The sequence below is a fragment of the Festucalex cinctus genome, chromosome 13 (assembly GCF_051991245.1).
Source record: "Festucalex cinctus isolate MCC-2025b chromosome 13, RoL_Fcin_1.0, whole genome shotgun sequence".
Taxonomy (NCBI): Eukaryota; Metazoa; Chordata; class Actinopteri; order Syngnathiformes; family Syngnathidae; genus Festucalex; species Festucalex cinctus.
The window spans coordinates 11961652-11975283 of NC_135423.1; the positions used below are offsets into that span (position 1 = coordinate 11961652).

A 13632-nucleotide genomic window follows, 5' to 3' on the forward strand; every position below is an offset into this window, starting at 1 on the left:
ACACATTATGCACTAAACTGACTGCAGGACAGGGGCGGGGAAAAGAAGACGCTGGAGGACAATAGTATCCTTTTGGGCACAGCGTTGGCTGGGACAAGCCTGTCTGATTGCACAGTCGACCTCCTTGACACTTCACACACGACTGTGCACCTTGACGCTTTGGAGAATAGAAAGAAAACAATCCTGAAGAAGGTAATTATACATCCGCACCAGCACAACTTCAGTTTTTGTTCATACTGGCTGGAAAGTTCCGAGATGACAAGGCTCTGGCCTGACTGCTCCTTCTGATGTATAATGACCCTGCTCTGCTTCATGCTGAATAGGAGAAGCAGAACCTCCAGTGCAGTAATATCCAGGAGAGCAGGGACCTGAAGGGGAGGTGTTGTTGGAACCTAAACAATACAACCTTGCAGGGAGAGAAGCACAATGCCACACACTTTCTTTAATACCTTGTGTATTAAAGAAAGTGTGTGTGTGTGTGGTTTTTTTTTGTAATAATTATTATTTTTACCCTGGTGGACAGCTGATGCAATCTTGAGGTCTGCTCAGACCAGAGCTGTTGCTGAAGGTGCCAGGGGGGCATGGAATAGGCGAGGAGAAACCCGGTGGACAGTAACTTCCTGGAGGACACAAACCACCTGTCTTTCCGTCCACTGGAGTCTAAATATAGACACAATAAAAGACACTCAAGTGGACAACATAAACAACATGTAGATATATATATATGAATAAAGCCAAAAAGCAGAAGAATACAGCACTTTTTTATTTCTGTATACAGTCTCTTTCCACTACTGAAAACTGTAACAAAATCAGGAAGCAAGTTCCAGTTCCACATTGGGATTTAACATGAATTCCTTTTAAAAAATAAATAAATAAATAAATAAATAAAAATCTTACAACTCAGTCGTTACTTACCGCAGACTTGGCTCCGTCTCTGCAGTAAAATCCACCTTTGCAGATGCCAGAGGGCTCTGCCAGGCCCACATCACTGCAGTGCCAACCTGCACCACAAGGGGAACACTCAGACTCATCACTGAGAGCTGAGCGTGAGCCATAGCTTCCCTCAGGACAAGTTTGGGCTGAGGAGGACCCTTCAGGACAGTAAAAACCCTATAAAGGCAATGATAGATAGGCACTAATAAAAGACAAGTTACATGCACTATTAGAAATCTTATGTCAGTCTATAAAATAGTGTGTATTCCCACCTGAGGGCAGATAGAGGGAGTGTGCATTCCTGGTCTGTCACAGTAGTGCCTAGATGGGCATGGAACACACATCTCTCCACTGTGACCAGATGCAGAGCTCCTGTATTGTCCAGCTTGGCAGGGGTTGGAATATAGATAACCAGTCCCAGTAGGGCAGTAATGCCCATCAGGGCAAACGCCAGTCTGCAAAACAAGGATAGGTTTGTGTCAAGTGATTATACTGTGAAACAAGTATCTAAGCTTATATTAGGGGTGTCAAAATTAGTGTGTTAATTTTGAGTTAATTTAAAGTTCCTTTAACATCACTAATTTTTTTTAACGCCCATTACTTGGAAAGCCTGTACTGGGGGAATTTCAGACGTCACGCAGCAGACACATCAAGGTCAAAATTTAGCAGTAATAAATGTAATAATAATAATACATATATTTGTGGAGACAATGAGAAAATGTGCAGAATTGGTTACTTCATGTTAAAGATTAGTTCATAGCCCCTTCAGACCCCCATTTTTTTTTTTTGCTTGGCAAAATTTATTTATTTTTCCTGATTTTGGAAATATTTTGATTTGGAAGTTTTTTTTTCACGCTAATCTCAATTTTTAGTTGTTATAGTGGACGGGAGGATAATATGAGTGTACTCTTTAGTTGTAAACTGAAACTAAACTGCTTATATGCAACCTTGTTAACATGAACATCATGCAAATCAACTTGTGATTGTGATTGGTTATGGAAGATCCAATCATGAATGAGGTGTTGACATCATCCAAATCATGCATTTTATTGTTTTTCGACATGCGAATATGATGTGTCCACTGCAACCATCTATCGGTCTGAAGGGGTTAATATGGAAAAAAAAATGCATGGAGCAGTCATCGAAGTCTTACAAATGCAATTATGCCATCTAGTGGCAGAAAAATGACCTCAACACAAATCAATATCACACTAGTTTTTTTTTTTTTAACAGTAAAGTACATCTATTTAATTTTACCTCAATTTTATGAAATTACAGTATCAATGACTAAAAGATGCAGTCATATTTCTATTAGTTCAACCTTTTTTCCATCTTTTAAGTTAACAGTATGTATGAAAACTAAGAACAAATATTTCATTGTAATTAAAAACTTCAATCACCTGACTCTCCTCGTTTATATGTTTTTTTTTGTTTTTGTTTTGCTTTTTTAACTCAAGAGCTATTCAGAGGTCTGAGTAGTGAAACATGTACGATCATGGTAATCTTACAGGTGTGGTGATAGGGTGCTCCTCTGGCCGCTGAGAATAACAGTACTTCCCCTCAGGACACAGGACACACTCACTGATCTCACTTAAACCAGGATGTTCACTGTAGGTGCCATTAGGGCAGGGAATTGGGTTGGGATCCTGCAAGGAAACGTGCCAAGATGTCACAAGCAGCAATAATAAGCCTGGATGTTCGTTTATCAAACTCACAATGCCTCCTCCGGGGCAGTAGAAGCCACGAGGACAGAGTGTGGCCGAGCGGCGAGGGTCTCGTGCCAAGCCCTGAGAGCAGAGGAAGCCCGGAGGGCACACCATGACACTGCGCATGGTTTCCTCACTTGTGGTCTCGTTGCTGCAGAAGTGGCCTGGCAAGCATGGAGAACATTCTGCAGCACCTTCGTCCTACACACGCGCGCACACACGCACACACACATAGAAGGTTATGGAGGAAGATTCAGCAAGTTGTTGATGTTAAAGATATCCACCAGTATGGGGGAGGAACACCACAAGATGCAAACTCAAGAGGCAAAGGGAGGAGAGGAAAATGGAAAGTTGAAGAAATAATACGCAGAGCAAACGACTGCAGTGGAAACAACAAAGATATATAATTTGGAGTTCAAACTAAATAATCTCAACCCAACTTTATTTATAAAGCACTTTAAAACAAGCATTGCTGTATACAAAGTGCTGTACATGAAACAGGAATTGGTCATGCAGTAAAGATAAAGAGTAAGATAAGTAAAATAAGAACAAAACAAAACATTGGAAATAAGTATACAAGTGAATAAAATTTACATCAATAAATTAATAACAAGAAGTAGGTAAGTGAATGAATTAATAATTAAATAAATAACTAAATAAACGAACATCAAATTCAAAATTCAAAGTCTCATGGTGCGTGCGCCAAAAGCCGAAGAATACAGATGAATTTTAAGATGGGTTTTAAAAGCAGATAGAGAGGGACCTTATTATTCATCCATCCATCCATTTTCTTGACCGCTTATTCCTCACAAGGGTCGCGGGGGCTGCTGGAGCCTATCTCAGCTGGCTCTGGGCAGTAGGCGGGGGACACCCTGGACTGGTTGCCAACCAATCACAGGGCAGGACCTTATTATTATTATTTATTTATTTATTTATTTTTTAATACAGTGACCTTGGAAATCTTAGTGTTATTAAATAATACTTTAAAAAAAAAAACTCCATGCAAAGTTAATAAAGATTTAACAATGGTAAGAGTTTAAACTTTGAAACAAATTACTTTACTTCTAACTTAGTTTTAAAATTAGAACTTGTAAGTTAGTGTCACAGAATGCATCATAGAGTTTGGACTGCATAATAAAACTTGCTCATCTCTTCTACAGATAAGAGGTGAGTAATATGAGACGTATCACTGTGGGGGCTGAAAATGTAAAAAAAAAAAAATACATAAATAAATAAAAAAAAATAGCACTGTCAGGATGAGACTACAAACATGATCTGTTTGTTACTGATCAGTTGACCAGTCACAATAGATGGTGGGCGATGGGCCCTTACAGAGTAGCTGCCGGCGCCGCACACTTTGGGGTTAACAGTAGCTGAGTGGGAGCAGAAATAACCGGCGGGGCAAGTAGAGCAGTCCTCCAGTGTCTGACCTCCTTTCACACGGCGAAATGTTGAGCTGGAAGAAGGCGGAATTTGAGTGTAAATACTAAACTCGCACAAATCTCTCGGCTATTTAATATAGAGTCGGTGCTTACAGGGGGCAGGGGGCAGGTTTGGAGGTGCCTTCGAGACAGAATGAACCTTCAGGGCAAGGCAGGCAATCTTCTTTCTGCCTGTTGCCCATGTGGATGCCGTATGTGCCTGCAGGGCAAGGAAACTGTGCGCCATATGCAGTCCCTGAGGGTGCAGTATCAACAGAGTGCACATAAGTGACTCATGGATTTACTTCCTTGAAAGAGTTTATATTTTATATGATTCATTTCTAACATTTTCACAGCCTCGGCATAATATGACTTCCACTACTGTGTACCTTCAGGACAGTAGTGCCCAGAGCTGCATCGGCCCGACGGCGATCCTGATCCCACCAAACAGTACCACCCCTGCGGGCACGGCTGGCACTCGCTCTCGGCTTCTAATCCACTCTGACCACTCCAAGTGCCCACAGGACATTTGTACTGGGTAGGGAACTTGGTGCCAGGCGGACAATAATGGCCGACAGAGCAGGAGAGTGGTGGTCTGTGGATACCACCTGTTCCTAAGAACAAAGGTGAGGAAATACATTTTGAGAATGTCTGTATTTCCAAAATGTGTGTTATACAAGTATAATATTGGTCCAAATGTAACCATATTAACTCAATCACTCCCAGCCATTTTCACTCCTGACTGTTTTACAAGATTTTGACTGATTTTGCAAGGCCCACAGAATATTGTGTTCTATTGCTATAAAAACGTGAAACCTACCAAAAGAAAACAGTCTCTTCTTTCATCAGGAAAAAAAAAAGTGTATTTGTATCTGTTTCCATTTTGCAGCAATTAGCATTAGAATATAGCTAAGCTTAATATTCACATACCTGGTAAAAACACTGACAAAAAGAGCTTGTTGCAACATGACACTGGCTAATCTCTTATACTCTGCTGCCACCTCCTGGTCGTTTTTTGTTTTGTTTTTTTTAAATAACTACAAGTGCTTTAAGCCACCTTTCATGTCAGAAGCTACATCAAAGCCTTCTGTAAGCGCTTCCATGAAGAAAAAAAAAAAAAAAGTGTAAATAAATTTTTGGGAGTGAAGTACAAAATATTTAAAAACGTTTTTAAGCATTTTTGGGTTTGAATGTTAACATGCTTGTCAAACAATTTTTTACTTCAATAACCAGAAGCAATGAACCTCGTAGACAAGCGTATCGGGCCGGACACTGCTGACACTGAGAACGATCCGTGAGGTCCGTGCGGTTGCTCAGTGTCCCTGGAGGGCACGCATTGGTTGGGGCATTTGGTTTAGATGAACCAGGAGGACACACAAACCTATTGCGATTAAAGAAAACAAACAAATAGCTGTAATATGTGAAGAGAATGGACATTTCATGAGATAAAGACAATCATGCTCAATTTAAGTGTACCCTACTAGACAATTTCCAATATATTGTTCATGGGGTATGTTTGTTATAGGTAAGACATTCCACAGATTCCAATAAAAAGGTAACATACTTTCCATGCCTACAGCCTTGCAATAAATGCTTTGCTTTCTTCTTCATCTACTAAAGCTTAATAAATTATTTAGATATACACATGGGGCAAGTGAGACAATATTACATTTTTGGTAAGTAATACATTTTTTATTATTGTTATTATTTTGCTTTCATAAGAGAAGGTATGGTGTACATGTATTCCACAGATGGGATACAAAAATTATTAAGGGTTGCAGCCTTCTGTTTGCTTTGTAGTATGGCTGAAAAATATCAAACAGTCATCGCATGTAGTAGAATGTGATTTTCATATCGCAAAGGCTGCAATTTGGAGGGAAAAAAAGGCTTCATTTCAGTCATTGGGAAGCATTTGTATCTATATACTGTATGTATGTTTTGTCATTTGATCATAGAGTGTCTAGATGAGTTCAGTCATTAAGAAGTGCAGTCCACAAGTTTACATATCATTGTTTCATGAAACATGAAAATTTGAAGTGATAAAGCCACGGATTTGTTTGCATGATTGTTGTAGTTTGACTAATGCCACTTTTGGTACACACTTTGGTTTGATAGCATTTTGTGATGTTGTTATAGTACACTTGAAGAGGCTGCAAGTCAAAGTGTTTAATAAGTAACAACTCTAATTTAAGTAGATAAACAAACTGCCTTTCATATTAATTCATGGTTCATTTGCCTTTATTTTAGTGTACGCCTAACCTATAAAACCAAAACAATTATCTATAATAAATGGTATATTGTTTGCAATATATACATGGTTAAATGATCTGGAAAAAATAATTGCATATTGCATCGCAATCGCAATATTGAGGGTGTCGCAATTAGATTGTTTTTTTCAAAGTCATTCAGTCTGACAGCGGATTGTGTAATGCATCTTAACAGAGAGGAGTAATAATAATGTTGAGAATCTACAGTATTTAGTTGGTTAAATTAAAACCATCTAAAAACTGACCATTGTTATCTTTGTAAAGGAATAAATATCTCTTCAAACTGCAGATGTACTTAAAGCCATTGAGTAAGTGAAGTGTGAATGTCTTCATTTTTATTCTATGTGAGGACGCTCCTCACCCTTGCATGCAGTCCACATCTGGAGCCGCCAGAGCAACCCGAGTGCAGGCCTTCCCCGCGTGGCACTCTCTGCAGTCAGCCAACTCAGCCTGACCCTCCAAGGGGTTAAAGGAGCCCGGCAGACACGGCACAGGGTCACTTGTCCCCTCTGGGCAATAGAAACCAGCTGGGCATTTGAGACAGTCCTTCGAACCTGGAGGAAGAGCACATTTATAATTCATAAACACGCTCTGGGGGGGATTTAGGTGTCTGTAGAATTATTAATGGCAGGAATAAGGCAGTTGAGAATGATCCATGATTCGGGTTGTCATTTACATTAAAAAGTTTCACTTAACTTGATGTAATTTCCATACAAACATTTATTTCTGTATATGATAACTCTGCCCTTTTTGCGTCGATCTGTTACGATCCATATTGAAATCATGATTCATCATAAATATATGGGTTGATTTTTATTTAAGAGTACTGACATCTCATGAAACGGCAACACATTCTAAAAGAGAAAACTTGAGCTTCCTGTTAAAGGAATTCATGTCTGAGAATACGCAAAGCTGCTTAATAATCTGTCTGTGTGAGATGATGGCAAATAAACCAACTTATTGCCCCTTGATGAGGGGTGAAGGTGCCTTGGGGACATGTGACTTCCTCCAGTGTGCCAGCAGGGCAGAACCTTCCACGAGCACAAAGCAAACCAGGAGCGGAGGAGCCTGTCAATACAAACATAGAGAATCCTACTGAAGCTTTTTAAGACAGAGCAGTTACAGTTTTAATTACACTGCTGTTTTGTTTTTGTGCATTTCTCCTTGCCAATGAGGTCGGTCTTTACGCCGAACTTACCTGCCGGACAGAATCGTCCTTCGCTGCATCTTTTGCAAGCTGCCCTACTTGTCTGACCCACTTGTTCTCCTGCTGTTCCAGCAGGGCAAGGTAACCCGTGAGGGGTGGCTGTGCCCTCCTCACAGTAGAAACCCGGTGAGCACAAGAACTGAGGGGAGGGTCGAGCTGGAGTCCCTTCCAGACAGTAAAACCCTAGAGACAAGTATTTGTGGATAAGAAAAGAACACTTTAAATATATACTGCTAGTAACAATGGATTAAAAACCATGAATGGATAAACCTATTTCTTTCATTTTATTATGGGAAAGAACTGTATCCACAAAAAATTGCAATGTCAATAGTATACAATACTTGGAAAAAAATTACTTTCCTGTTTTCAGTTAACATAAAATGCATTTTTTGGGGGGATTGTGAGAGGCAGTCGAGGTACACAGAGAAAATCCATGCAAGCTTGGGGAGAACAAGTCAAGTCAAGTCATCTTTATTTATATACACAAACTTCACTCTAAAAGGCTTTAGTCAAGATTCAAATCCAGAACCATTTGACCGTGAGGGAAATGTGCTAACCACTAGGCCAGGGGTCTCCAAGTTCGGTCCTCGAGAGCCCCTATCCAGCCTGTTTTCCATGTTTCTCTCCACTAACACACTTGATTCATGATCGGGGTCATTATCAGGCTTCTGCAAAGCTTGCTGATTAGCTGATCATTACATTCAACTGTGCTGAAGGATGGAGACATGGAAAACAGGCTGGATAGGGGCTCTCGAGGACCGAACTTGGAGACCCCTGCACTAGGCCATTGTGCTGACTAAATTAAGTTTAATAGCATCAAAATAAATTATTGTGATTATATTGTCTTAAAGGGGAAGTCGAGTCAATTAAACAGCAACATCCACCCACTTTTATCCATCTGATTGGGGATCCATTTTGTCACTTGGTGAAAATGACATCACAGTGGCTAAGGGCTCAGCTTGTGAATATTTCATGACCAAACCCAGAAAACAGGTGAGACGTGCACAGTCATTACCTGAAGCTTTAGCCACTATGATGTCATTTTCACTTGACAGTAAAATGGCCGCCGCCAGATGGACAAAAACGGGTGGACTTTGCTGCATAATACAAATTCCGTCCACTGGAGTCTAAAAAAAATATAAATATATTTTTTTTTTTACTTGATTTCCTCTTTCATTAAACTGACATACAGTAAATGCACTTGAGGTAATTATATGAATAATTAATCAACATTAATCAGGCTGCTACCTGCAGGACAGATTGAGCAGTCTGTCAGCCTCCGGAGACCTTCTTTGGGACCATATCTCCCTGCAGGACAAGGTATAGCCACACCTCCTTCACAGTAATAACCTGATGAAAAAATATGCATACTTTCAATAAGTTCCAGACATATGAATATTATTATCTCCCTTCAAGGAGAAATGGACATTATAGTATACACTAACCTAAAGGACACACAATACAGACTGAATCCTCTTGTGGGTGTTTGTATGTGCCTGGTCTACATGCAGTGGGTTGACTTGACCTTTGGTCCGACTGCCTCCAGAGGGGGGGCATGGCTCCCCCACACATTGAGGAGGTATCATTACATCTATGACATAAGGTCTGGCCCAGTGTGGACGTTGAGCCAGGTGGACAAGTGAGCGGCTGGAACATCCCACTGTCTGGACAGTAACTTCCTGTAGAAGTCAGAGGGGCACTTTGGATCACATGTACTCATGTGTTGTATATTGTGGTATTTTTTTCCAAACCTGCAGGACATTGAAGGCAGTGGATAGTGCACACACTGGAGTAGAAGCCTGGAGTGCAGTCATGACACTCAGTGTGATGGACGTTTGGCTCTTTTCCGGGTCCACACTGTTAAACATGAAAGTACTGTAGGTTAATCATGCATTTAACAAGACAGAATATAGTCATACCTTGTGCGCAAATCCAAATGTGCAAACGGAGTCTATAGGGCATGTTAGACATTGGAGAATCCCTTCAGGAGAATGTTCCCCAGGAGGACATAACGAGATGCTTCCATTGGCTGGAAAGCAGGAGAAACCTGCTGGGCAGAGCCTGCAGTCCACTCGGTCCTCAGACGCGATCAGACCTGGTAAACAAGGCTGAAACACACAATAGGACGTCATGACATCATGCAATCTCGCATTCATAATAGATGGCATAATCACCACTGGTATTCTACAGTACGTCTTTATGCCTAAGAGAATATGCTATATGTGTGCATGTATTACAAAAGCCTGAGGTCAATGCTCCCTGTGTGCAGCTTAATAATGATAATTTAGTAATGACAAACAAACAAAAATCACACTATCTTGGCAAGGTCTTAACCCCATTGTGAGTCGTTGGCATGTGTTGGACTTGGACTCAATTCTACACACGATGTTGAGACATTGTTAAACCGTATGAAAACAATTTGAATGTATGCCTTTTAGTCATTGTGGCGAAAGGCAACTTTTTAGATTTTTGGCTTACCTTGCAGTCACTGATCCTGCTTTTCCCTGTATATGGATTGAATGTTCCCAAGGCACATCTCTGAGCCGCAGATACATTTCCAGGACAACTGTAGAACATCCATATTTTTACCATTTACAAAAATAAGATTTTACTTTCATCTTTTCCTTTTTATTTGGTTGGTGGCTTACAAATGACCCGAGGGGCACTCTAGGCAGTATTGGTGGGAGAAGTATGTTCCCACTGGACATTCAACAATGTCGATCGGGGATAGCGCTGCACTGGCTTCAAATTATCAGACAGAAATACATTTCAGATGCTAAACTAGCTTACATAATACCAAAAACACTTTTAAGAGTTCTTACCAGACGGCAGTCCGGCTTGGATGCATAGCACAAAAATCAATAAATTTGAAAACCAAAACAGATGCATTTTCAATAAATTTCTAAATCTAGGCAACACAGACCATGAAATAGTCTGTTCATTCAGAAGTGTTTGGTCTGAGCCTGCGTGACTGTTTAATGTATGAAAGTGAGAAGCACTCAGTCGCGGAAAGTGAACCGAGAACACGGAAAGCGATTCCCAAGGGCCCGCCAAAGTTGATAATGGTGTTCGGTGATGGTGTGTAACCGGATTCTCCATATTCATAATGCATGAGTATGTGCTAAAGAGAAGTTATCTGCGTTTGTAATTATTCATGCGGCCTGTACTATTCATTTGGTGGTGACAATGAGGTGAACAAAACATTAGAAATACAAAATAAAAATGAAAAAAAAAAATCAGTTAAGAACGTCTGCTGACTGATGTGCCCATTTCAACAATGCATATTTATGATTCAAAGATTAACATCAGACACATCCTGTTTAGATGAGCATCAGCCGTGTTTCTGCAGACATGTACTGTAAACCACATCTCCATCTATTGCATCATTTATCACATTTTTTTTTTTTTTTTTTTTTAGCTTGACAACAGTTTTCTAGTGTCTTTAAATATCAATGAGTGGGTTTATTGTTAGCATATCATCTTTGAAGACTAGCTTGTCATCTCAACATTCTCAACTGAACTTTCCACTGCAATGCAACAGCTGCAAAGAATGGAAAGTTATTTGATGACAGTCTTACGTATGCTACTTCCTGTGGTTAGATGGTTAGATTATCTACAATGGTGAAAACGAACGTAACATATTGAATGTATTTTAAAGGCAGCACTCATCGGGATTACATGTGAAGAACAATGCTGATCCCTTTTTATTTAACACTGCTTTATCTAATGATGACAAAAGGTAACAATGATGGTATTTTCAGTGTCAAATTATGCTATATAACAAATAATTCTCTCTTTTTGCAGACACCGTGTGCTTCATGGACACCAAAGTGTCCTTTGAGTTGAAGACTGTTACACTGGGGCAATCTCTCACACTAAAATGCCATTACAACTGCTCTGATGGATTTGTTCGGGGTTGTTGGAGCAAAGCGTCCGATAACTCTGTTTGTCTCGGGAACCGAAGCAGGGACCCTTGCAGAGTAACACTTTATCTGCCCACTGTTTCCACTAAAGATCTCAAGTACAACTACACTTGTTACACACAAGTAACAGATGACCCGCATCTTAAAACAAAAACACAGCATGTTGTATCGTTGCATGTAAAAGGTAGCCAATGCTATAATGTATTTGAAGTAAAATATAGATTTCATTTGAAAGACACATTTTTGATGTTGTTTCTTTTCCAGCTCAGACAAGTGGCCAAACCTGGACAGTTTCTCCAAGTAATAGTAAGTAGTAAAAGTGGGGAATTTTGTAATTTACATACTGAGTGATTCATTAAATGCATTTACAGTGTTTACATTACACGTTCCTTTTGTCACCACAAACTGTGATTTTTTTTCATAGTGCCTGCTACAGTTAAGCCGAGGGATTCACGCGGAGGTGAGATACCACTTTTCGTAAATACACAATATCAAATATATTCATGAACAATGAAGTATGATAGTATTTTTTTCTTCTCCCTGGAAGCATGGCAATTTAAAAAAATTCAAGTTTTGGCTATCTTTTCCCTTGCTGTGGCTGCGGCGTTGATGGCGCTGGTAGTTTATTTATGTGTGAACCACAATCGATGCAGCAGTAATGGTAAGTCTGATAAGCAAAAAAATAACATTTGTCAAATGAATCTGAAATTTTAACACAATTTATCTTAAATCCATATGTTTGAATGGCACATTACAGTGGATGATGATGACGATGATGATATGTCCAGATCATGGTTAGTTGATATTTTATAATATATCCATAATTAGGACTTTGTATTATTTATTTACTTTTGTTTACTCCAATTTCAGCTCACCGCTACATTCCCGCGTTGTCTTCTCACCCATGAATGGTAACTATATGCACTGAATGCACCAAATGAAAATCTGGTATTTACCTATTCCTTATTCTACCCAGATTCATCAACATCCCAAAATGAGCAACTGACTTTAAGGGCTACCTCACAAGGTGCAACCTTCCCTGCAACATCAATATCAAAAAGATACTTTTGACAGAGGTTAAACTCATTACTAAATGATATACTCTTCATATGCAGACAACGAGAGTCAAAGTGAAGTTCCATATGCCGAGATCATTATTTCAGTCAGGGGTGTCAGTACACCAGAACTCTCTCAGGTCAGCTACTTGGCAACAGAAGACTCACAACAGGTAGGCTAAGCAAAGAGACTCTGTCGAATAAATCTTTCTTTTAGATTTAATCAACACCTTCTATCCAGACCTAATCAGTATTTAATGAGCTGTAGTTAATGTGAATTACTTATTTTTTTTTGCACAAGCTGGTTTCTTTTTTGTTTTATTTAACTCTAATACTCACTTGCTCTGCTTCAGTGGCGAAGCTGTGAATCGAGGGGTCACATACAGGCCTCGCGCTCGGCTGACAGGCTTCACCTCCCGCAGCCCAGAGAGGTCACCCGCAAACTGAGCACCAACTCAGAGTACGCAGTCATCACGTACGCCTGATTTGAGAAGACATGAACAGCCATCATTTTCAAGAAGAGAGAGAAAGAAAACACGAGTTCTCTGTATTCTGTCCTAGCTGATGGATGGATGGATGGATGGATGGATGGATGGATGGATGGATGGATGGAAGAAAGAAAGGCAAACAGATAATTAGGGTCTGTGTGTTTACATCTGTGTTGGATTCATGGGAAAGTACAAATGTCTCATAAGCAGATTTTTCAGGTATCTGTACTTGCATATTTATTTTTTACATAACTGTAATATAATTAGTGTCATAAATAAATGCCATGTGCTATATATGTATGTGTGTGCTAATTCTGTGTTAAAACGTCCCCGTTGCTCAAATGAGTAGTGTGAGTCCAATAACACATCATTGAAAAATAAATTTGCCTGAGACAGGCCAAAATACATTTTGAGTAGTTCTTTTTTTTCAGGCCTTTTTAACAAAATTAGACATAATATAAAGAGAGTTGAAAGTTTGTTTGAATGTTGAGTTGACCGCATTGTTTGTTTGTTTGTTTTGTTGTTTTTATTATAGATTGTTGTTGTTTATTATTGCTGTTGACATTGTAATATGAATTTTTGATTGATTGTACTAATTTGTGTCAATTAAAAAACATTTGACACATTCCATT

At 39.6% G+C, this 13632-nt stretch overlaps 2 protein-coding genes across 2 annotated transcripts in view; one reads left to right on the plus strand and one right to left on the minus strand.

The window, feature by feature from the left end:
- The window catches only part of LOC144033554 (uncharacterized), a 73134-nt gene extending 63023 nt beyond the window's left edge, over positions 1-10111 (minus strand). The window contains exons 1-19 of the mRNA XM_077541739.1: positions 10013-10111; positions 9454-9642; positions 9286-9391; positions 8980-9213; positions 8783-8884; positions 7526-7717; positions 7285-7395; positions 6689-6881; positions 5305-5441; positions 4450-4674; positions 4175-4316; positions 3972-4095; positions 2649-2840; positions 2442-2579; positions 1206-1388; positions 916-1110; positions 512-660; positions 238-406; positions 23-157 (exon numbers count right to left, since the gene is read on the minus strand). Coding sequence (XP_077397865.1) covers positions 23-157; positions 238-406; positions 512-660; positions 916-1110; positions 1206-1388; positions 2442-2579; positions 2649-2840; positions 3972-4095; positions 4175-4316; positions 4450-4674; positions 5305-5441; positions 6689-6881; positions 7285-7395; positions 7526-7717; positions 8783-8884; positions 8980-9213; positions 9286-9391; positions 9454-9642; positions 10013-10111 — 3015 coding nt within the window. The remainder of the gene's footprint in view (positions 1-22; positions 158-237; positions 407-511; positions 661-915; positions 1111-1205; positions 1389-2441; positions 2580-2648; positions 2841-3971; positions 4096-4174; positions 4317-4449; positions 4675-5304; positions 5442-6688; positions 6882-7284; positions 7396-7525; positions 7718-8782; positions 8885-8979; positions 9214-9285; positions 9392-9453; positions 9643-10012) is intronic.
- Positions 10112-11159: 1048 nt separating this feature from the next.
- Positions 11160-13381, plus strand: LOC144033237 (uncharacterized). Its single transcript, XM_077541199.1, has 10 exons — positions 11160-11273; positions 11339-11641; positions 11722-11763; positions 11882-11917; positions 12005-12118; positions 12215-12251; positions 12328-12368; positions 12434-12484; positions 12573-12685; positions 12866-13381. Exons 1-10 carry the CDS (start codon positions 11225-11227, stop codon positions 12995-12997), a joined length of 918 nt encoding a protein of 305 aa, XP_077397325.1. The 5' UTR covers positions 11160-11224; the 3' UTR covers positions 12998-13381.
- The last annotated feature ends 251 nt before the right edge of the window (positions 13382-13632 follow it).